Here is a 26,406-nt window from a genome sequence, read left to right as displayed (position 1 = left end):
TCTTCATCATTAACCAAAAGTCAGATGGGCAACAATGACAGTAAGAAACATTCTTAAAATAAATTTAGTTCAATATAATTAATATTTACAATTGAATATGTATAAATTTAAACAATTAAAACAATTCTCTATTTGTAAGTACGTAATTCAGAAATATCACAGTGGCTAGAAACCAAAAATTGCTACATCAAGTTTTTAACCAGCCATTTTTATTACAACCCTAAAAAAAAGATTTTGATAGATCTGTCCCCAACATCAGTTTTTTTTTCAAAACTGCCCCAACCGCCCGGGGCACAGGCGGTCCACTATTCTACCTGAGCTGGGTAGTCCTCTATTTTTTTTTTCTAGAGAGATATAATATTTTCATTTAAATAATTTTAGTTTTTTTGTTTATGGTGTATACCAAAAAATAAGAAATTTGATATATTTATGAGTGATGTTGTAACTTTTTATAACTTTGATTTGATTTGTCAGTTAGATATCACAGGTTTAAAGATAACACTAATTAAGGACTTGACATTGATTCTAAATAATTTATTTTATTAAAAAATATACATAATTGATACAAATTTCAAATTATTTCGATTTTTCTACAATTAGTTATGAATTTTTCAAGTTCAGCTTTTGAAAAAATTTTAAACAGTCATAACTTTGGCTAAAAAAATCAAATCTGCGCGTATAACCACTTTTTGGAAAGGAAAAATGATACTTAACTATCGCCTAAAGGCCACATGACTTTTCTTTAGAATAATATTCCAAGGAACAATCTCAGCATCAGATTTTGAGCTAAGAATCTCATATTGTCATCACAGACCAAAATGCACACCACGTGGTATTAACCCTTGGCAGAGAATCTGGTTGTCACAAAGGTTGAAAGACTCGTCTAGTCTGCAGTTGAATCTATAAAATTCAAATTTAGTTCTACGGAAAAAAAAAACATATTTTTCTTCTTTTGAAATATAGATGGAACCGTACTGTTAGAGGTTATATCTAAGAATGCAGAATACTGGTACACCCAGTACCAACTATAAGAAACGCACAATAAGCCCAATATACCATATACCAAAGATAACTGAGAAATTAGAAACAAATGCAACATTGCATACCACTAAAAACACCAATAATAGAGGAAAGATATTACTGTAATATAGATTGGGTGCACAAAGTGTCCAAGAGAAAGCAAACACAAAAAAATTGGTTTGGTCGAGCCTACTCCACCGGGAGGCATAAGACCAATAAACTTCATTATTAAACAAGATATTACAAGGGATACAAAAATGTTCCAATTGTTAGTACAAACAATTATTCTATCTCACGATCTCTCTTCCTCTTCCTTTCTCTTATTTAATAATGCTACATCTACATCTACGCCTTGGGATTCTGAAATTTTCCAAGGTAAGGTGTAGATCTAGCATTATTAAATATTTGGCAAGTGACATTGAAATCTTTAGATAAGAAGCAATTTTGGCCAATGCCGAAAGGGTAAGGGATGGGAACTCCACCACAGCTCTCTTGGCACCCGGGAAGAGCTCTGGTGTTCACAGATTCAATGGTTTTGAAGTGGGGGAGGAGAAGAATTGGATTAGTATCGTTGGTGCGCACCATAGTAGAGTACAAGGTACCAACTACTAGCAACGAGTTTCTTTTATTTTCCTTCACCACATTCATTGTCTTAATTAATGAGTGGTTAATCTATCTGGTTTCTCTGTGGAACATTGCACCATTACTTCAGTTAGAGGCTCTTTATAAAACATATGAGCACTTGATACTGGATTAGTTAATGTAGCGTTTATTGTACATACTATTATATATATGTATATATAAATTGTTATCATCTCATTATAAAAATTGTTATTGTGTTTTTTTTTTTTATAAATTGAGTCAGAACCTGAATAGTAGCTGAGATGCAGTTGTAATCTTTGTGAAAATTTGATGTTGCCTGCGTGCTCTTCTAAACAAAAATAAATTAAATTAAATGCATAGTTTTTTTATGTGAACAAAGATGTCCGTTTCTCCATCATATGTGACAATTGTTGTGCTTCGATTCATGTTGAGTGTGCGCTTTGGTGTACAAGGCAGGATTTTATGCAAATTGTGAGAAGAGACTGATCTGATTTGGTGAGGTTCTAGGTGTAAAAGCAAAATATTTTCATGTAATCAGTCCCCTCTGATCAATGGTTTGTTGAAGGTTTATCGAAAAGCAAAATATGACTTGTCTAATTGCATGTAATAATCATAGCACCTAACGTAATTTGGTTGTTTGTTGAGCACACAACATATGGTGGTAATTAGAATCTGATAAAGGCTGTCCATTCTCACAACGTGCAGTACAATTTAGTGATTTACGGTGTTCCCATTTCTGCTCCTAGAATGCAAATCATTCTATTCTTTTGTATCCATCCCTTTCAATAATATACCTAAAATTAACACTACTGCTCCACTAAGACCTTGAAATTTGATATTTTCCTGTTCAAGAGTATTACACCCAATTACTGTAAATTTGTTCTTCTCGGTGTTCAGCCAGAATGACTCACCAAACTTTAATCCCAAAGTATTGTAATCCTCTTTCTTTGTCGTGGTGTTATTACACTGGGAAGCTACAAGGCTTCCGATTCTTGCCTGACCCAAGACAGGCTTATATTCAGAATTGGAAAAAAAAACATGGTAAGGCGTAGGTGCACCATTATTGTGTTTGTAAGTTGCTGAACTGATCATTTTGTTGTTTGCACCTTTAGGTGGTGTTTATACTTACTTCAGCCCAAATGTTAGTGGCTTTATCTTAGAAACTTCTATTTTTCTGTGTTGTGGTGGGTTCTTAAAAATGGAGAGCGTATATATTTTGTTTGGTTTTTGCTGAAAGATCAGTGAGGATTTACATGTTTGACTTGGCTGTAAAATAACCTTTTGATTTCATGAAAATGAAATGGGCTTTATTGCCTTTTTTCAAAAAAAAAAAAAAAAGTTGCTGAACTGGCAAGGTGAGGTGTAGGTGTACCATTATTGTAAGTTGTGTGGCAAGTGATATTGAATCCATCATTCAGGGAGCAATTTAGGCCAATTCCGAAATGATAAGGGATGGGAATTCCACCGCAGCTCTCTTGGCAACCAGGCAGAGCGATGATCATAATGACGAAATTAAGGAACATTCTTAAAATAAATTTAGTTCAATATAATTATTATTTACAAGTAGTGATGTATATATGTTTTTTAGAAATAGTTCACTATTTTCAATGATGAACTTTTAAATAGTTCACTATTTGGTGACACCGGATTACACCTAACATTTTCAAAATCCAAACAGTCGATCCAAACCGTTCATCATGATGGATATATTAAAATATGCATGCAGGTCAAATTTTATATTTATTTTTATTTTTTAATATTTATTAAAAGGGAAAATTGGTTATTTGTCACTTCAAAACCTTTAAATTATAAAAATATCATCCCGAAATTTGAAATTGTAAAAATGTCACTCCAAACTTCATTAATTTGTAATTTCGTATCTCCAAATAATTAATGACTAAAATGTCCTCCCTTCGTCTTCTCCTGCCTCCTCTTCATTAGGTTGAATACGTTGATTATATCTTGGAGGACGGATAAAGGAGAAAATTGTTAGATAGCAGGTGAACTATTGATAAGTGTCTCTCTAAACAACATCAAACTCTGAGATATATGAGAACTAAAACCATGAAATCCAGAAAAATAATTAATTAAATTTATTTAGCCACTCTGAATAGTGCTTCTCCAGTAACGCTCTCTGAATTTTTTTCTAGCTACTAGAGAAGCTCGAACTATAGGATAAATTTAAAAATGGTTATATTTAGCAGATTAACTATTCATAAGTCGTCCACTAGATCATCACTTTCCCGTAAAATTATAAGTCGGGTATTCACAATTTCAACAAATTACCTGAGTTCTCCAAACGTCTAATACCAATCCAGAAGCAACTGAAACATACCAAAAAAAAAATGCAATCAAAGAATGCAGGAGGTCATCACTAATCGAAGAATTTATATCTGATAAAATTCCAGATGAATTTACGTACGAAGAGAGTATAATTCATCCAAGTATTTAAGAGTAGAAAGAGAATCCTTTCAACGTGATTTACTATGTTGAATTTGAATCGCTGTCGAGAACAGAAGTGATTTTGGATCTATACTTATTCTTTTACTGCTCGAGCCTCCGAAGAATTAGAGACGACAGTCGACAGAGACGGGGAAGTTACTGAACCGAGATACTTCAATTCGTAGAATGAGATCAAAGACGGCTTAATGAAGAGGAGGCAAATAATCAGCATATTCAACTTAATGAAGAGGAGGCATGAGAAGAAGAAGAGGAGAAGAAGAAGGGAGAGCATTTTAGTCATTAATTATTTGAAATGATAAAATTACAAATTAATAAAGTTTGGAGTGACATTTTTATAGTTTCAAATTTCGGGATGACATTTTTACAATTTGAAGGTTTTGGAGTGGCAAAAAACCAATTTTCTCTAATTAAAATGGTTACAAAAATTCAATGGTCTAAAAACAATGATTTGTAAAATACTTAATGAATAGAAAAAAAATTAAAAAAAATTAAAATTTTGATCTGCAAGCAAATTTAAATATATCCATCATGTTCAACGGTTTGGATCGACTGTTTGAACTTTTAAATAGTTCACTATTTACAATTGAAAATATATGAATTTAAATAATTATTACAATTCTCTTTTTAAAAGTTAGTAATTAAAAAATATCACAGGGGCTAGCAACAAAAAATTACTACATAAAGTTTGTAAGAAGTTGTTTATACTACAATATAAAGTTCGTAATTAAATTTAATTACCACATGACTTTTCTTTAGAAAATATTCCAAGCAGGAACAATCTCACACATTTAAAATGCGTACTCTACTCTGCAGTTGAATCTATAGAATCAACTCTCTCTCGTGATTTTTTTTTTAAATTCAAATTTAATTCTACGGAAATAGAAAAAAAATCTTTCAAAAAAATAGATGGAACCGCACGAATGATACAATTACACCAGACGCATCTTTCTGGGACCATAGATTTATAGAAGCTGATAACAGTACGCATGCTACAATATCCGCATTATACCTGCAGGGGGACCACCGAAAATTAAATGTGAAAAACATAACTTTTATTCGAAAGAAAAATTATCAATTATCAATAATTTACTTTCATTAAAACATCCACATGCATCTGAGATTTTTTCTTGGTTGTCTTCATCAATAACCAAAAGTCTGATGGGCAACAATGACAGTAAGAAACATTCTTAAAATAAATTTAGTTCAATATAATTAATATTTACAATTGAATATGTATAAATTTAAACAATTATAACAATTCTCTATTTGTAAGTTCGTAATTCAGAAATATCACAGTGGCTAGCAACCAAAAATTACTACATAAAGTTCTTAATTACCGCCAGAAGGCCACATGACGTTTCTTTAGAATAATATTCCAAGGAACAATCTCATCAGCCTCAGGTTCTGAGCTGAGAATCTCATATTGTCATCACAGACCAAAATCCGCATCACGTGGTATTAACCCTTGGCTGAGAATCTGGTTGTCACAAAGGTTGAAAGACTCGTCTAATCTGCAGTTGAAGCTATAAAATTCAAATTTAATTCTACGGAAAAAAAATATTGTTTTCTTATTTTGAAATATAGACGGAACTGCACTGTTGGGGGTTATCTTCATTCTTATGTTAAGTACGTAGTTGTCCTGATCCGCTAACAGCTGAGAATGAAAGATAAATTTTCAAATTAAATATCAAACCTCCAATCAAATAATTTGTTTTCTTTTGATTAAATACATATATTTTATGTGTAGAAGTCTAAATTTAGTTAAAAACATACTCGCCTCACAGATTGCTACATGATTTATCACATTAAAATTAAATAAATCTCTAGCGATTTGTTTCCTTATTTCTTCTTACAGCTATCTTTGATTTTTACAATTAAATTATTTCCTTATTTTTCTATTTATAGTTTCGACAATGAAAATAGAAACAATCATATTTTTTTCAAATTTTACTTGTTTAAATCTACTATATCTTTGTGGAGAGAGTAATTGATCTGAAGCTATGTGGACCATATCTGTCCTAAAAAATTGTTAAACCGGGCGATTTAATTGTTTGAACGGACTAAACGTGCAAATGCCGATGAATACTAATTGACAAACTAACTTCAATAAATTTATTTATTGTTAAAATTCTATAGACACTTCCATATATATATGACTCTTTAAATCTAAATGACACATATCATTGTAAGTTAGAAATAAATACAAAAGTGTCAAAGGAGTCTTAATTTGTCATCCAAAAGAAACTTAACAAATTCGGATGAAAAGGAGATTAAAAAGCATGCTTTACAATTGTTCTATATAGTTTTATAGTTTTATAATTATAAATTACTATTATAAATTACTTAATGAACAGGTAAAGGAACTGGAAGGTTCCGGTTTTTGTTATTAAATTTAACTAATAAATATGATCAAAATATTTTCATTTTAATTAAAACGGAGATCCAAGCATCATCTTCGTTGATTAAAACAAAAGTTAAATTGGAAGGTTTAGTAACCTCTTTGGACAGAGATGGTCCAGAGAGGTTCAGGCCAATTCCTCTTTCATATTTGTGAATAGATGAATAGCATATTTTGTGCTGATGGAAACAATCATATATTCCTGATCTGGAGAGAAAATAAAGAATATCTAGAACTTTCGTGTAGAAAAATGATATGTATAATAAAAATTTCCATGAATAATATATATGTAGAGAATTCTTGTTTGAATCATTTAATCATATCTTTCTAATTTTGTTTCTTTATAGATTATTTTTTCTCTAAATCATTTAATGATGTATCTTGCTTGTGAAAAGAATTAGATATTAAATAGCAATGATACTTCAAAAATTGTTTTCATGTTATACTTGATCCTTTTTTTTTCATTTGTTGTTGTTTCTTTTATTGTTATTTATTATTTGAATTTTTGTTTTTTTTTTCAGTTGTCTATTATTTTTCTTTATATATATATATATATATATATATATATATATATTTTGTTGTGTAAATGTCAAACAAAAAAGTCTCTTCATATTCTATTCAATCTTATATATGTCTCCGTTGCAATGCACGGGCTCGATACTAGTATCTAATAATGCAGAATACTGGTAAACCCTATACCAACTATAAGAAACACGTAATAAGCTCAATATACCTTATACCAAAGATAACCGAAAAATTAGAGACAAATGCAACATTGCATACAACCCAAAACACCAACAATAGAGGAAATATATTACCGCAAGATAGAATTAGTCCACAAAGCATATGAGAGAAAGCAAATACAAAGATAAGGTGATTTGGTCGAGCCTACCCCACCGGGAGGCACACGACCAACAAACTTACTATTAAACAAGAGTTTATAAGGGATACAAAAATGTTCCAATTATTAGTACAAATAATCATTCTATCTCACTATCTTTCTTCCTCTCCCTTTCTCTTTCTCTCTCTTTATTTAGCAAACAAGAAGCAACCGCCAGCTTACTCTCTTGACTTGCGTAGGTCAAGAAGAAATAGATGAGCTAAAAGGGATTATTGGGCTCGGCTTATTTGGGCATAAATCCAACAATCTCTACTGTAGGCTCAAATCGGCAACTCACTCCATCGCCAACCGTCACAGTCCAATAGTTATATGTCGCTATCATGTCATCTCCCACTTGTCTCCATGTTCAAAGACTCACCGCATCAAACCTGACTCCACGGCACACGGCCGCCCAAGTCCAATGCTCCATGCAGTGTTAGCTACTGCATGTCCATGCCTGCGTCCATTGGCATCAAGGCGTCCGGGATTATCCCAGTAGCCAAACCTGCTACCTCTGGCTCGCCTCTGTCTAGGCCGTCCTCCAATGGCACAATCTGCCATACGACATGTTTCTACCATCGCGGCTTCCCCACAACGTGTCACGTCGTCACCTCCTACAACTCAGCTCTACGTGGCATGGCATATAGCCACGATACCACGATTCATATCAACAAGCACAGGCATGGTTCCGACAAAAACCATACCGCTCACCTCATCCAACCGTGCATCGCTCGTAGAAGACCGGATAGTACGACAGAGGACACGAACTCCATCAAACCAACCATCTCATAGAGACCACCGCGCCTCGTACCCCTAATGACAACCATGTCACCTCAAAGTACTTCCATGGACCCATCGCAAATTCGAAACTCATACCCGCATGAACCCAACTCACTGAGTGACATAAGACCCCGTCAAATATCGGATATGTACTGAACACCGGTAATCGTGTGAATCATACCATTCCACATTCAGAACCTAACCGCACCAACTCCGACAACCGATAAAGTCGATCCATAAGCCAAAGTCACAGAACCACCAGACACCTCACAAAAGGAATCAAAACAATCCCTTCGTGGACAAATATGGAATGCACATTCAAAATCTAACACCCAGCTACCATAGATGCCACTGTTACACACAACAGTCTCATACACATCCTCCTCACGTATACACACAATTACATCACCATCATGACCAACCGCAACAGCCGCGTGATCGATTCCAGGTGTCGGTGGACGATCCAGCTGTCTCTCAGGACAATCGCATCGAAAGTGTCCGGATTTTCCGTACTTGTGGCATGTACCGTGGTCCGATTTATTCTTTTAAATTTGAAAGACACATTAATTTATTCAATTTATTATCTTTTCTATTGAAATAATTTAAATTTACAAACTTCTTATTTTATCTTTATTAAAAAATAAAAAAATATAGCATGTATAAGAAAAACGTTCAGTTTTTTAATTGACTGACTAATGAGAATAAATGATTTATTTTTCAACTTGTAATGTGCATATAAACATATGCCTAAAAGTTTACAGCCAAGCACAAAAGCAAAACATGGAGAGAAATTTATTTAAATTGCTGCCAATATACTAGCATGAACAAAAATATTTCATTTTCGTTATTGAATTCCACATTTGAAGCAAATCGAGTCCTTTTGCATGGTTGTCATATTTCTCTACCATTTTGAGTTTGTTGCACTGGCATGGCGCATGACTCATATGAATAGCATTTTCCCAATCCCATTCAAGACTATTCAACATAGAAGGAAGAGAAAAAGAAAACGGAGAGATCAAATTAGAGCTGTACTAACGAAACAACAATTTCAAAGCTGGAGTATATAGTAAAATTGCAAAAATAGTGGTTAACATATTGATCCCATAGATAAGAATAAATTAAAATTTTGGACATATAGCATACTAAAATCAAAGTAAATAATATACTTTTATTAATAAGAACCGATATTTTTATTAATAAGAATCGAAACTCATCTAAGGAGTCTTTTATGGATATTAAATAGAAGTTGGAAAGCTATAACTCTATCTATCTAAAATCCAAATTATGATAGAAGAAATGTTTACAATATAGGACAATTTATTTCATTTATAAAATATATAACTTTTTCTCGTCCCGTTTGAAAAAAAAAAGAAAAATCATTCAATGCATTGATTATGCAGTCAATTACTCAGACAATTAATCGGAAAAACTTTCGTGATAATGTCAGAGAAAATGTTGGTAATTTAATATACTAGTCTCTTTTTGTATAGGTATATATGTGGACAATTTTATTATGCAGGCATACAGATCGCATTTATTTTGAGTGTTATGAAATTGTATCACCAAATTGTATAATAAACTATTGCAAACATAAACTAAATATCTTGTAAATGTAGCGGCCGTATTGATAACAAATTATGTTACCATAAAGAATAAAATTGATTACCGCCGCTCATGCCTCACTTGGTCCTCCAATCTTGAAAATTGATTCTCAACCTTTCTCATTTTCTTGCATTTATCAAGGGCCCAGTCATTAACAGTACCGAGCTCAAAGAATCCACAAACCCATTTCACCGAGATCCCCAGAAATATCTTGGGCCTTCTCTTGATAATATCCCGGTGATGGGCCTTTAAATATTCAGAATATAGAGCCATTAAATAGAGACTATTGTTGTCAAAGCAAAGATCATATTAACAAGAACGGCAGAGAGGATGCTTCTCCAAAATTTGGTAAATGCACCCATTTGTAAATACCAATTGTAAGGACTTACTCAAGATGAGTTTTATCTTTTTTTTGTTGAAATTTTTGTTTACTTTTTATGTTTTTCTTCTCTGCAAACTGTGGTTCAATATATATTGAACCTTCTTGTAACTTTTTCATATAGGTTTCTATTAGCTAGGAAGCCTACCAACTTTTTTGCTATGGAATCAATAAAATCAAATAAGAACTTTGATTCTTATTTTTACTAAAAAAAAAAACAATACTTACTCAACATGTTGCTCAATTGAAAGGGTCAAAAGCTATCTACTATTCGCAACGAGTTTCTTTTTCTTTTGTTCATCATAGTCATTGCCATAATAAACGAGTATTCCGCTAATTTATCAAGTTTCTATCAATTGATCGGTGCATACACCATTACTGCAGTTCGAGGCTCTTTGTAAAACATATGCACATTAATTCATATTCATCCAATAATATATTGTGTTTATATATTGTACATACTATATTATATTGGGTAACGTGTAGTGTAGCACCACTTCGAATATTAATTGAGTTGTTGACATCGAGCTCTATTATCAGATAATATTCGTGCAAAGATACATCGCATGTTGAAAAATTTCATTGAAAGTTAAGCATTTATTATGTTTTAAGATTTTACCTTTTATAAAAAATCATTTATTAAATTATTACGCGTAATGGACCACGTGTCATTGATCAAATATTAATTTGATCCTCATTATAGCATTTCTATCCTTTAAAAACAAACAAACAAACAAACGGTAATACTACTGTCGGTTTTAATTTACAACAAAAAAAAAATCTTGTTGAAAGGTGCGTTGACCTAATATATATATAATTTGTAAATTGATAAAAAATAAAACCCACAAGAAAAAAGTCCACTTTCTCAAAAATAATTTTCAAAATACTAAAAAAATTATCTTCAAAATTTTCAAGCCTGGTCTAGTTCTCGATATGAGTTATTTTCTCAAATCTTTGCCGTTAATCAGACCTGGACTAGTTCTCAATGTGAGCAATTTCAATTTTACTACTCAAACTATAGAGAAAATATAAATGCCTCAGATCCGAAACCTTTTACCATCAAAATTAATTAGTAAGCGTAATTAGAAGACAAACGAACTATATATCATTTTGTCCATTATCAAAAACTATATTTAATAAACTTGTTAGAGAACATGGTGCAGGTTAAGTAGATATAAAATTGATATGATAACCTCACATAATTGCCTCCACCAACCCACATGCATTCATAACCTCACATATTGACCGAGATATTATTATTCGAAAATTTAAAATTCCAAATATTAGAATACAGATAGAGATAATTAATGAATATGGATTCAAATAAGAATACGAAACAAATAATTAGCAGAATTCTAAATGGAAGTTTTTACTGTGATTTATGGTATCAACTTGGGTCTCTAAATCGAAAAATTTACTTTCATCTTAATATAATTTGTGAATGAAATAAATGTAAATACATGCATGTTGTCCGGATTTTCCTTAATTTTTATAAAATTGGAAATCATATATCTTCAAAATTTGTAAATAAAAAGGGAATATTTGTACATATTATATATAAAAGCAGCATGGAATTAAAGAAGTTTAATCTCATGAAAGAAATTGGTTTAGTTTATGAGTGTATCAGATCGCTCGTTTTGTCATCCTGTGATGCACATGCAATAGGCGATCCGAGATATCGTTCGGTGCATAGAACATGTTTATGCATAAATAACGGGCCCCAGGAAATACTTTTTATTTTTTATTATCGAAGCGCGTAGGCAATATTTGAATCCCCAGGGAAGAGCAAGACTTAGGGACTAGCGATCAACCGGTCAAGGTCACCTCCCGAGTTTAGTTATTAGCATCTTAAATGTATCTATTAATGATGTTTGGCGTATTCGTTGCTATTTTATTTGTTTTTCTTTGAGTAAAACATAGGTGCCCAAATTATTGATCGGCTTATTCGACTTCGGGTTGATTGAGTTTTGCCTGCGATTCCAATTCAATACTTAAAAATAATTAGTTATTGTTTTACAGAAATTGGCGTTTCATTAATAAAAAATATCACATGTATTAAACAACTTATTAGTTTTAATGATTAAAAAGGCACGAACAAAAATAATATAAATGAAGTCCTTAGTAAGTATCCAAAAGTCCGGAAAACATGTATGTATATGTTTTTTTTTTTTATTTGATAAAAAATAGAGATCTTGTCCCTATTTCTTTTATTGATTAAAGGTTTCAAGGAGAAATCTCTTGATGAGTTACAGAGAGATTCCACATAGTTGAATATGGTTCAATAAACATAAATCATAAAATAAATACAAAAATAATAAATTAGAAAAACATCATTCTTAAATGTAAATACTCTCATTGTTCCTGCACTTCTCTGAGTAAATTCTCTACTGTTTGAATTTTTTTTTTTTTCTGTTAATATCCATAAACATCTCTCTCGAACAAATTAACATGGTCAATAACAGAAGTTCTCTTGATTACACATCTATTATCAGAATGTAAATTCGCATTACAGTTGTATGAGAGGCTCAGTCTGACTTTTGTATTACTAGCATGGAATTGGAAAAACATGTGTGTGTATATATAAGCAAAACTAGGGTGTGATGTGGTTGGTGAGCACATCTCCAAAAGGCTATCGGATTGACTTTGAACTATGAATCCAAACCGTTGAAATCCAAGTACTTCGTGAGTGATGCATGTACATACAAAAATTTTAAAATTTTGAATTCATTTAGTACATGTTCAAGTGGTCAAAGCAATAATGAAAAAGCAATACATAAAACAATTAAAAAAATAACATATAAAATGTTCATTGTTTTGACCGCTTGATCATGTGCTAAATAAATTCAAAACTTACAAATTTTTGCATGTACATGCATTAATCAAGAAATATATGAATTTCAACGGTTTGGATTCATAGTTCGAAGTCAATCTTATAGCCTTTTGGAGGTGTGCTCACCAACCCCACTTGGTGAGCACATCACACCCTAGTTGTGCTCTCTCTCTCTCTCTATCTGTATATATATATATATATGAGGGATCCACTTATACTCTTTTGTTGGTGACACCAAATTACACCTTACAGTTTCAAAGTTTTCAAAGTCCAAACAATTGATTCAAACCGTTCAACATTATGGATATATTAAATTGTGTTTGCATCAAATTTTACAGTTTTTTGAATTATTTTACTATTTATCAAGATGGATAAAGATATTTAATGGTTTGAAAACAACAATTTGGTAAAATACATAGTAAACAGTAAACAAATTCAAAAAAATATATAATTTGATCTGCAAGCACATTTTAATATATTTATCATGTTGAACGGTTTGGATACACTGTTTGGACATTGAAAACTTTAAAAATATAGTGTCATTCAGTGTCACAAAAAAAAAGTGTATCTAGATCCCTCCTCAATTATATATCTTCAAAATTTCTAAATAAAAACGGAATATATGCACATTTAAATATATATAAAAGCAACATGTAATTAAGAAGTTTAACCTTATGAATGAAATTGGTTTAGTTTATGAGTATATCAGATCGCTCGTTTTGTCATTCTGTGGGAAACAGAGTAGGTCCGATGCCCATCGGACCTACTTTGGTTCAAACTCACCGTTGGATTGGCTTTAGGATTTGCGCCAAACTTTCGCGTTTGCTTTAATATTCGTGCGCACAAATCCTGAAGCAAATTAGACGGTAGATCTGTCCATCGGAACCAAACTAGGTCCGATGGGCATCGGACCTACACCTTTCCGCATTATGTGATGCACATGCAATAAGCGACCCGAGATATCATTCGGTGCATAGAACATGGTTATGCAGAAATAACGGGCAGTAAAGTGGGCCCCAGAAAATATACTTTTTTGTTTTTTTCTATTTTATTATCGAAGCCCTGTAGGCAATATTTGAATCCCCAGGGAAGACCAAGACTTAGGGACTTGCGATCAACCGGTCAAGGTCATTTCCCGAGTTTAGCTATTAGCATCTTAATTCTTAAATGTATCTTTTAATGATGTTTGGCGTATCGGTGCTATTTTATTTATTTTTCTTGGAGTAAAACATAGGTGCCCATTAATTGATTGGCATTCGACTTCGGTTGATTGAGTTTTGCCTACGGTTCCAATGTCCTATGGTTGATTGAGTAAAACATAAGTCCTTGCATACATAGATCTATTTACTACATGTGAATATCTTTCACATATCAATAGATGTTTAATCAGACATCCTTATGTGAAAATGATAATGTAAGTACTAATGCTCCAGTTAACGATGCTTGATAGCAGTTCAAAAATTATGGTTAAAATCTGGTGGGCTTCCTTTGCAGGATAGCATAAATTGTTGTTTATATTATATTATTATGAGATACTTAATTTAAGTTGAGTTTTTGAAATATTTTAACTACGTAGTAGTATAGGGAAAGCATTAAAAAAAAAAACTCATGATATATTTCATAATATATTTATGATACATACTTATACTTTTCTAAGAAAGACCCAATTTGTTGTAGTGCACATATTTTTAATTGTGAAAAATTCTAGTTATGACCCTCATTTTTCTTCTTCTAATGAATGGGCTGTATAGCCCAGTACTATATTAATACAAAAATGTCATTACAAACTACTTAAAAACTTCTCTATCGTTTTCCCACAAAAACCCTACTGGATTTATATTGCTTTTCATGGCTTGAGGTACTCACACCCCTGCTTCATTGTCTACCTACTGGATATGGACTAGTAGCTGTCAAAATATCTCCATTCTATTATTAAGCACGTTGAGTGTCCGATCCGCCAACGGCTACGATTGAGAGATGAAACTTCGGATTTGATCTCACCTCTCCGATTATATAATTTGTCTTCTTTTGATTAAATGCATCTCTTTTATGTATAGAAATCTAAATTTAGTTAAAAACATACCCACCACATATGCTGCCACACGATACGTTACAATTTAAAATGAACAAATTCTGAAATTTAGCGATATATTTATTTGTTTCCTTATTCCTTTATTTCCATATTTTTCCTCTTCAATTGAGAAGACTCAACCTTCCATTTTCTTATTTATTGTTTCCCTACTTCTTCGTTTTTATACGAATCACAATGAAAATCATATTTTTTTTAATTTCCTTATTTTTCTTTCTTTGTTTCTATACATATTGGTGTGGGCAATTTAGAATATATTTCCAATATATAATATATCAATGTGTGTATGTGTGTGTGCGTGTGTGTATTCTAAATTGGAAACAAAAAAGAATATAAATTGGAACGTGTGTGTGAATATATATTTTTCTTATAATATGTGTGTGTGTGTGTATATCCTATACATACAAACGATAACACTTTTTATTTATGTTTTTTTATATCATATTATATGTTGATATTGAATTGTTGTATGATATTTGATATTAGATTCAAATCGAGCTATTATTTGATATTATTGGTATTTAAAAATAAAGAATCATCACATCATCAAATTGTTATCAGAGATCACGATTAAAGTTAATTAAAAATACATAATCATATAAATTTTCTATTAACATGTGTTTTAATTTTTAGATAATTATTATTTTCATTTATATATTTGTTTCTTATAATATGTCCCCTTTGCAACGCACGGGTATGATACTAGTTAGAAAATATAAGCACAACACTCTCAACAAATTCCCTTTCCTCACATGTTTTATTTCATCCAAGAAGAAGATTACATAATTTTATTTTCAGATACATCATAGAGATGGGCAGCAGCCTCTCATATAGCCTTTCTAGTTTTTTCTTTCCTTAATCTAGGATTGTCTAAATATTACATTGATTATCAAGATATTATATTTATTGGAAACTAAATATTCTGCTGCCTTTTTCATTGATCCTCTTCTAGTCTTCTGTGATCTCCTTTGACTCATGCTAACCTTCATTTTTATTATTCTCAGGTGCCCAATACCTTCATTTTATTATTCTCTATATTGGAACTTATAAATATTATTTGAACGTAAATGAAATAGATTGGCTTATTGGTTTATTGAATGCCAAAAGATAACACGTCTCATTTACATCTAATAACCATTGCACATAACGGAATTTGGTTGTTTAAGCACACAACATATTTATCTGATAAAGGTTGCCAATTCTGACATGTGGCACAGTAATATGGTGTTCCCATTCCTGCTCCTAGAAAGCAAACCCTTCTACTCCTTTATATCCATCCCTTTCAATAATTTCCCTAAAAACTACCACTACTAGTCCACTCGAAGAGCTTGAAATTTGATATTTTCTTGTTCAAGGATAATTCTGTGCAAGGGTCACAAGCAAGAAAATTACAATAGCACAATATAATATTATCGTAGAATTAGTCTTTATTAGGACTAATTTTATGTCCAGTTAAATATCTTGGGACCCATTACTATTATACATTAGAAGAAAGCTGACGGAATTATACAAACAGAAGCACTAAGAAAATTGTAAATTACAACATAATACAATACAATACAATACAAGAGAAAGCTTTTCCAACAACCTAATACAATACAATACAATATAGGAAACCAAAATGGCTACATAATGAGAAAGGTGATAAGAATGAGAAAATAAAATATACAACCGACATAAATAGGACAAGAGATGATGGTAATTAACGACCGATGGCAATGCTCTCCTCCGCTTCATTATCTGTATTAAAATAATTGCTGGTAAGCTCAATCTCTATTGCATGTTGGGATCGTTCAGTGAGCAGGGTCTCTGTTTCTTCAGGATTGTACTCTTGTCTCCAAGGATGTTGCTTGAGCTTGCTTACTCGAAGAAGTTCTTCGGCTACATCTTTCATCATAGGTCGGTCTCCCCCCTTCATACTTAGACATTCCTTAGCCAGTTCAGTAACTGCCTTGATTAACTGCATATCATCTTCATGCTTAATTTCATCATCTAGAAGCTCTTGCATTTTGCTCTCTTTCATAGAAGAGAGGAAGCGAGACGAAAGGTTCCTTCTTTCTTCCGGTGCATCAAAATCAACTACAGGCTTGCTGGTTAGAATCTCCAGCAGAACTACACCAAAGCTGTACACATCACTCTTGTCTGTCAGTTGGCCAGATTGCATGTATTCTGGATCTAGGTACCCATACGTTCCTTGTACAAGTGTAACAAATTGTGCTTCATCTGTCGGAACGAGTATTGAGGATCCAAAATCTGACACCTTTGCCGTGTAATTTTGGTCCAAGAGAATATTTGCAGACTTCACATCTCCATGGATAATTGGAGGAGATGCAGAAGTATGCAAGTAAGCAAGTGCTTCTGCTGATTCATGCGCAATCCTTAGACGGGTTTTGAGAGAAATGTGTGATCCTTGTTTCTTATAATGGATATAATGGTATAGGGTACCATTTGGGATGAACTCGTATACAAGCATTGGAACCTCGACCTCTAGACAACAGCCTAAGATTTTTACAATGTTCTTGTGGTTAATTTGCGAGAGAATAAGCATCTCTTTTCCAAATTCTTTTATTTTTCTCTCATTGACTATCTTACACTTTTTAATGGCAACTGTTTGATCTCTTAGAGTTCCTTTGTAGACAGTGCCATGGCCTCCATAGCCAAGTATATTTGCACTGGCAAAATTGTTTGTTGCATGTTCTACATGTTGCTTCGTGAAGATAGTAAAACCAAACCCTTGGTTTAATTTAATCTTCTCCAGCAGAATCCATCCCCCATGTTGTTGAAAATATTTCTCTTTTACTTTTGAAAGGTTTCTTCTCTCCCGGAGCACATATATGGCAACCCCAAGAAAAAATAAAGCAGCAATACCGGCAGCAGTTCCTACATTATTTAGTGCAGACTTGCTTTAATCTTCTGTAGGAATATTTATAATTATTGCTCCTAGCTAGTTAATACTTGTATATGTATCTAACTTCATTTCTGGTCAATGTCATACCTTGTGGTATATATGTTTTATCTTTCAGCTTTCAATTAAAGGGGACATGTTATGGAACTTCTGTTTTTAAACATTTGGATATGCCTTGGCCGTGGGTTGCAGGAGCACGTGCAAATGCGCACAGATCCAACAACAAACCACCTTGATGTACTCGCTCATAACATTATACTCGTTATTATTGTTGAAAATTGATCCAAAAATAGGAGCACGTTTTTTAGAATAACTGTTAGTAGTGCTAAGTTATTTCGAGTATATGTTTATAATAGCAAGGACAGATTAGTGCATGCTAAATTTAGAGTAGGAATAGTGGTTAGTTATTTTCAGCATGTTGTGTAGTGGGTGCTTAATTTAGGGAGTTGTGGGTGTCTATTTTAGAAACATTGTAATGTTATAAATATCGTAGAACTCTATGTAATTGAGTAAGAGAGAAAGGAAATAAAGCGTTGTTTCTATTCAGAAAAATATTCTTCTCTCTTCAATCTTTGCATACTGGCACAAAGCAGTGCAGTATTGCTGAGTTTATCCCAACAAAATGGTATCAGAGCCGATGGTTCGGTGGGACAGCAATTGGCGGCAGAGTCAATTGGTGCGCAACCTTGAAGAATTGCAGCAGCAGCAATTACTAAAGAAGCATTGACAACCTTGAAGACGGCATTTCAGGGAAGTTCTCGAGTTGTGGCAATCAAACAGCAAATCCTACACGAAGATTTGTTGCATATGAAAATAGAAGAATCAATGCAGATTTTTCTAGTGAAGAGTCACATTCGTTGTCAACCAAATTCTAGCATATGGAGACAACACCTTAGAGCAAACTATGGTGGAAAAGGTGCTGAGAAGTGTAGCACAAAATTTGATCACATGGTGGCAGGAATTGAAGAATCAAACGATCTTTCAACATATTCCTTTGATGAACTGATGGGATCACTGCAGACCCATGAAGCAAAGTTCAGATCAAAGGAGAAAGACGATGAAAAGGCGTTCTACAGAAAGGGGGAGTCCTCTCAAGGCAGAGGTGGACGTGGCCATTGTAGATTTGGCGAGTTTGAGTTTCAGCACGACAAAAAGATGTCCAGTTCTTCTAGCAGAACAGATATGGCTGTGTGCAAGCCGATTGTTTCAGAAAACAAAGGGAAGAACAGCAAGCATGCTGTGAAGAAAAAAAGAAAGAGCAATTCATGCTTTTCATGGCGTGTACAGAAGGTGGAAGGCAAAGATCTACAATCTTTGAAGAAGCAAGAGTGAACCCAATTTGTATGTTAAGAAGAGTTGTTGATCGTGTGCTTGTATGTAGATGATATGATATATATGAGCACAAATGAGAAGTTGTTAACAGAATTTCGAGCAAGCATGAAAAAGGAGTTTGAGATGACAGATTTCGGATTGTTGCATTACTTTCTTGGTTTAGAAGTAGAGCAAGAGCATGGCAGCGTCTTTGTCTCTCAAAGAAAGTATGCAAATGATTTGCTAAAGAACGGTATGCATAGTTGCAAGGCAGCAACTACACCCATGAATAATAATGAGAAGTTAACAAGAGATGATGGTACTGGTTTCTGTGATGAAACAAAGTTTAGAAGCCTAGTTGGAGGTTTGATTTACTTAACCCATACAAGACCAGATATATCCTATGCAGCTGGAGTGATATCTAGGTACATGCACAATCCGACCAAGCATCACTTTGGAGCAGCAAAGAGAGTATTGAAATACATCTCGGGTAAAACAGATTGTCGAGCTGAAATTTGTCAATTCAGAAAATCAGAAAGCAGATGTTTTAACCAAGGCATTATCACTAGCAAGTTTGAGAACATGAGGAAGGAGATTGGAGTAACCAATTTTGGATCAAGGGGGAGTGTTGAAAATTGATCCAAAAATAGGAGCACGTTTTTTAGAATAACTGTTAGTAGTGCTAAGTTATTTCGAGTATATGTTTATAATAGCAAGGACAGATTAGTGCATGCTAAATTTAGAGTAGGAATAGTGGTTAGTTATTTTCAGCATGTTGTGTAGTGGGTGCTTAATTTAGGGAGTTGTGGGTGTCTATTTTAGAAACATTGTAATGTTATAAATATCGTAGAACTCTATGTAATTGAGTAAGAGAGAAAGGAAATAAAGCGTTGTTTCTATTCAGAAAAATATTCTTCTCTCTTCAATCTTTGCATACTGGCACAAAGCAGTGCAGTATTGCTGAGTTTATCCCAACAATTATTACATAATAATAAAAATATAATTTTTCAACAGTTTAAATTTTGATAATTAATGTTCTTTTATTATAAAACAGATATAAGCATTATATTTTTTTCGTATGAAATATTCATGAGAGCAGACAAGTCTAGTTATTTATACAAAAAAATTATTTACATCCGCAATATTTTTATAAATAACAAAACAGTAAATATCAAAGTAAATATTGCCGAATAATTGGTAATTATATCTTTTTGTAATAATAGAAGTTTAAGTTTGGCAAATAAATTTTCGCAATTATCATTGAAAATTACCATATTTTAATTATAACAATAATTCAAAAAAAATATAAAATACTATTACAGCGGCTCTTTAAAGGAGCTACAAATTGCAATACCAAGTTCTAACAGCGAGGGTAGAGGGCACAAATTAAATAATTGAGAAAATGTTTTGTCTCCAAGCATTCAACCCTGAGCGGTCCCCCAACTACTTTAACTTGTAACTATTTTGTTATACCAAAAAAAAAGATTTATTTTACCCTTTTTTTTCTTCTCCGATCATTCTCATTTATTTTCCTAATGATCTTTCATGAATTTTGCAAATCTAAAAGTATAACATCTTTTACTTAATTTTCTCTTCCAAATGAGATTTGTGACAAACTAAGTTTGAGTTGTATTAGTGTCACTGTTTTTTTCATGGACATACGCTACACATAAAAACTTGATATCGTAGGTTTAAAGGCTTGCATGCATAATTTTAAAGGCTTCATATTCTATGTATAAAGATTGCACTTTGATAAGTTACAAGTAAGATTTAAAGACTGGACACGAGTACTTTAGAAAGTTGTAGACAAATGTTTAAAGCCTTGAGAAATAAATTTTAAAGTGCCTACGGACTTTTATTATAAAAAAATTTGATCAGTTATATACTTACATGTATGGTTTAAAGTTTTGACAAGAATATTTTAAAGGGTAGTAGACATAGATTCAAAGACTTGACAAACAAAATAAAAAATGCCTACGAATTTTTACTGTAAAAAAAAGTTGATAACTTACATGTCAGTTATAAAAGTTTGACGAAAATATTTTAAAGAGTTCTAGACAGAGATATAAAGTCTTGAGATAAAAAAATTAAAGTGCCTATTGACTTTTATTGTCAAATTTTTTGATAAGTTACATGTAAGGTTTAAAGACTTGACATAAGTACTTTAAAAGGTTGTAGACAGACGTTTAAAGGCTTGAAAAACAAAATTTTAAGTGTCTACAGGATTTTACTGTCAAGAAATGAAACGACATGAATATAAATAAAAAATACGTCATCATTGATCTCATTTGGAAAAGAAAATAAAGTTAAAGATGTTTGTTGTTTTAGATTCACAAAATTTATCACTGTTCGTTGAGAAAATAGATGAAAATAATTGTAGGAAAAAAAAGGTGGGCGAAAGAAATTAATTATTATTTTTATTTAAGTTTGAAAGTTTCCTATTAGTACATTAAAATATTGTAGATGAGGCTTTAAAGGATTAGATAGAACGCTGAATAGAGAGTTCCAAGGTTTCGAGGATTTAGTTGGGGGGGGACAGTTAATTAGTTTGTCCCTATATAATTATACCTACTAAAAAAATTATCATGTAGAACATTATATTTATCCTACATTATATTACACATTATAAGGATACAAAATAGTACCCCCATAAATTTATCTTACTCAGTATTTTGTAGACAGTATCCCAATAAAAAAGTGCTTAAAATTAAATGGATGTACATTGTGGGTGAGAAGAGAGAGTATTTATAACAGCAATTTGTTGGGTCAACGGTTGACTTCTGGAACTTCTAACATTTATTTTTGACAGTCGATAATATTTGGAACTATGGGGGGATCGCTGGGAAATGAGAAAAAATGTACCAGTGGTGTTGGTTTGCGGTTGTTCCATTGGCTTTATATAAAATCTACGTGTTTGAGTGGAAATAAATCTGCTGTGATTCGGGAGAATCTATCACAGGGATTCTGCAATTCCCAATCCATCCATTCATCAATTTTTTCTAAATTATATGTTTGATCTATTTATATATATATATATAAATAGATCAAACATATAAATTATTTTTATTAATATGTACCTGGCCTGTATACTTTTATCACAAGTGCAAACCCTCCAAATTTTAAATTTACATGAAATATTATAGTTGCAAGAAAAAAAAAATATATGTTTCTAAAAAAAATAATGAGATGGAAATATATAAATGTGGAGAATACATAGATAAAAAGGGTTGGAATCACATCTAGCATAATTACCAAAAATATTGTGTTTTATTCAAAACTCAATATTTATTATGCAAAGTGATTTGAAAACTTCAGTATTCATCTTATGCTAAAAAAGAGATGAAAATGAGTTATTATGTTAAAAAAGAAACTAACTTTATCACAGATAAATTGGTTTCTTATCCAACTGTCTTTATTCATTATAATTTTGATAATTTTGTTAAAATTTCGGTCTGTCTCAAAAAAAAATTACTGAAGAAAAGATGAATTGTAAAATAAGAAAAATATTAGTTTCAAATCACTAAAATCTCAAATCATTTGTAATAGAGTGAGGCATATACAAAATCTCATTACTTCTTTTTTTATAGACATGATATATGGATAACTTAGGTCTTCTATAACATCGGATTTTAAATTAAAATTTTCTTTTTGAAGATTTTCAAAATTGTTAAGATTATAAATTAAAGAATTGTTCAAAATGAATGTTCGCTATCAAATTGAATATTTTTCATTTTTCATTTTTATTTATGGAAATTATTAAGGTCTCTAAAAAAAAAATATTGTAGCTGACTGCCCTGCCGCTGACCGGTTTCATAAAAAAGAGGAAGAAAGTGAATGCCCAAATACCGCGTTTGGGCAGTCGGGGCATTTTTAAAATTAATAAAAATGCGAGAGCAGATTTGATAATTTTTTTCATTTTTGAGGGTATTAATAAAAATCTCGGCTCTGTTTCTATACTTGTAAAAACATTCAAAAATTCATGGAAGTTATGTATCTTGAAAAGGTAATAACCAACCTGTAACTAGTGCCACGTTGAGATCACATTCTCCCGGACCAGATTTTTTTATAATCTGATTAGTACGCCAACCGAAAGGACAAGAGCAGCGATATCCTCCATGAAAATTGTGACATTTTGCTGGGTTGAAGCATGCATTTTGGTTGACACATTCGTTGATGTCTGCAAGAGATAATATATTATCTTAGATGTCTACATATTACTGTACCATATTTATGAATAATCTTTGTTTTTTTAATATGATAGGCAATCGTTGAGGGTGCCAACTCAGGGATTATAAAAAAGTAAAAATAAAAATAAAAATAAAAGATAAAGAAAGCACAAGCACGAGAGAGTGAGATTGTGCGTGCATCTGTATCAGAGAGAGAGAGTGTGTGACCTTGGCAGCCTCCATCAAGGTAAGGATTGCCTTCATAACCAACGGAGCAGTTGCAGAGATAGCCGCCACCACTGACTGTAAAGCAGCTACTGTGATCGCTTCTGCATGCATAGGTGGATTTGTTTTTCAGTGCTATGTCACATGTCGTGTTTCCTATTGCCCAGTCGAACACCATAGGCCATTGTTTATTATCGATATCATCCTCATTCAGCATAGTGGTGACGTAATTGGTTTGGAACTTGAACTCGGCCTCCTCCACCACCATAGCATAGCTGCAAGGATTAAAATCATACACATCCGAGTTGTTGTACCTATCATCAAAATCAATATGGAAAAAGTTTTTTTCTTTGGAGATATCGGTCTGGCAACAACCAATTCCAGAGCAGGATCCATATTTATTCAGGGTATCTAGGCTATCACACGAAGAAAAGCACCCTTCTAAGTAATTACTACTGTAGTCAAGGTTGAGATAGGCAAGTGTATTACACCCAATGACAGTAAATTTGTTCTTCTCAGTGTTGATCCGGAATGATGTGTCACGATAGTCTATTGGGGGAACCCAATATTCTTCTTTCTTTGCCGTTCTGTTATAGCACTGGCCAGCTGCGGGGAAGCTTACACGTGCCTGGCCCAAGGACATGTTTATATTCAGAATCTGGAAAGGTTGAATACCTATATCCCCAAGAACAGGAATTATAGTAGTGTTAGAATCATAAGATGGTTGGCAAGTGACATTGAATTCTTGAGACAGGGAGCAATTTCGGCCAATGCCGAATGGGTAAGGGATATGAATTCCACCGCAGCTCTCTGGGCAACCGGGCAGAGCAATGGTGGTCTTCGAAGATTCAGCAGTTTTGAAGTGTAGGAGGAGAAGAAATTGGGTTAGTATCATTGCCACCGCCATGATAAACAAGAAATCTACTAATATTTTTTCTAGTTTATATTAATGGATCGATGTCACATTACAGCATTTCGACGCTATTTATAAAGAATATATTTGCACGTTGATAATTGAATAAATTAATGAGTCAATTATTTAGTGGACCACAAGTCTAAATCCCTATTTGCTAGTCTTGGTCTTTGCCGTGAGAACTTATATGTCGTGTGTGGATACAACATCGGATAATGGGAGAAACATTTTCCCATGGATTCTGACTAGGCTAATCAATTTATTAAACGCTAAGTTCTCACGGTAAAGACCAAGACTTGGGGACTTAATTGGCCGGGGGTCAATACCCGAAAACATATTAAATTCACCGTGTTCATACAAATGCATGCATCAATCGATCCCAAGTTTAAAGAATATATTGAGAAATGTTGGCAAACAAGCATGCATTTAATTTGTTTTTTTTTCAATCACAAAAATTACAAAAAATTATAATAATCTCTTCTAAATTTCTAAAAAAAAAAATTTCTTCATCTCTTTTAATGAATCTAGAACTACCCGCTTCAATAATTTTAATGAATATATCTTTAATTAACAAGTGTGTTCTGAGAATTTTAAACTATGACATTGAGATTAAAGCATATACTCTTTGACAACATTTCAATCTCACTGTTCCGATGCTCCTTCAACCGATAAATTTTACGGTTCAAGTGACAGGCCATAGATTATGGCTCATAATACCAGCCGGGACGCTTCAACATGCCATGACAATGTCCGAGACACTTCAACGTAATAGAATTATACAGTCAACAACACGTCAAATTAATGTCCCAAAATCTTCATATGAACTCTAAGTAATGTGATTCAATCATAAGAATTTCTGTGCAATGTTTGCAAAATGTGTACTACCACTTTAATATTTTGAGTTTTTCCAAAAACATGTGGCATTATGATCAAACAGCTGATGTGTCAAGGAGAAACAATATGGTTAATATTGTGGTGTTTTGAAATGTCTTTTGTGTTTCTGAAGAAACTTATTTAGTGTGTTTTGTGAATAGAAAATGTAGTTGAGAATATTGAACGGCTCCACGGCTAAATGGAATCAAAAACTACATCTCGAATAAAGATGAACTCCATTAGTTTCACTTTATTAGTGGGAATCTTAAGGAAATTTTTTAGAAAGTAAAACATTGACTCATATAATTAGTTGTTGGGTCTAAAAAGTAATACTTCACTACTACGTACAGAAAAGGCGACTATACATAATTGGAAATGCTAATGACACACAGTTAAGCAAATGTGTCCATGAGCATCATTTATGAAAGTGTCGTTAAATTATACACGGTTTCAGAACCGTGTTTATATATAATTTACATATACAGTTCCTACAAGTTATCCGTGCTAGATCTTCACAAAAAAAATGCTAATTAAAATAGGAGATCTATATACAGTCTAGTTAACCGTGAAAGAGTCTATGTTTCTTAAGGATACGAATAAAAGTTTGGTCCCTAGCCGGCTATATATACAGTTATCAGTCTCCTAAATCAACTGCAAAAATTAGCTGATACTTGTCCATTAGATCAGAATCAACCGATCGGTCTGAATTGGTCGAATTAGATCAGAATCTTGTTTTGCACTATAAAAGTAGGAAAAAAATTGGCAAAATTTTATTTGTCAAGAAAAATTATGTTAAGACAAAATATTTGACTAATAATCTACTAAATTACAGTGTAATTACTGCAAGAACTACAATTATATAATTGATCTAAAAAATTGAACTGTGGTTACTTAAAAAATATATTTATCTAATTTGAAATTAAAATAGACTATTTCATAAAATAATTGAAAAACTCAATAGTATTCACA

The 26,406-nt window shown here is 32.5% G+C and overlaps 1 protein-coding gene across 1 annotated transcript; it reads right to left on the bottom strand.

Moving 5' to 3' along the window:
* Positions 1 to 16,602: 16,602 nt before the first annotated feature.
* On the bottom strand, positions 16,603 to 24,592 carry LOC144546054 (wall-associated receptor kinase 3-like). The gene is made up of 3 exons (XM_078294602.1): positions 23,655 to 24,592; positions 23,276 to 23,437; positions 16,603 to 17,924 (listed from the first exon to the last, which is right to left on the bottom strand). The coding sequence occupies exons 1-3, from the start codon at positions 24,556 to 24,558 to the stop codon at positions 16,747 to 16,749; spliced, it is 2,244 nt and encodes a 747-aa protein (XP_078150728.1). The 5' UTR covers positions 24,559 to 24,592; the 3' UTR covers positions 16,603 to 16,746.
* Between the last annotated feature and the right edge of the window lie 1,814 nt (positions 24,593 to 26,406).

This window comes from Carex rostrata, chromosome 29 (genome assembly GCF_964058835.1).
Source record: "Carex rostrata chromosome 29, lpCarRost1.2, whole genome shotgun sequence".
In the NCBI taxonomy this organism is placed as follows: Eukaryota; Viridiplantae; Streptophyta; class Magnoliopsida; order Poales; family Cyperaceae; genus Carex; species Carex rostrata.
Note: the sequence above shows the minus strand (reverse complement) of the source record. Positions and strands in the feature narration are given on the sequence as shown.

Bases quoted from the DNA above. Each gene is read 5' to 3' on its own strand.
- LOC144546054 (XM_078294602.1), bottom strand. From the start codon at position 24,558: ATGGCGGTGGCAATGATACTAACCCAATTTCTTCTCCTCCTACACTTC. The intron at 23,438-23,654 runs GTCACACACTCT...TATCTCTTGCAG, and splicing joins CCTTGATGGAGGCTGCCAAG to ACATCAACGAATGTGTCAAC. The intron at 17,925-23,275 runs GTTGGTTATTAC...TAAATAATGTAG, and splicing joins CAACGTGGCACTAGTTACAG to GAACTGCTGCCGGTATTGCT.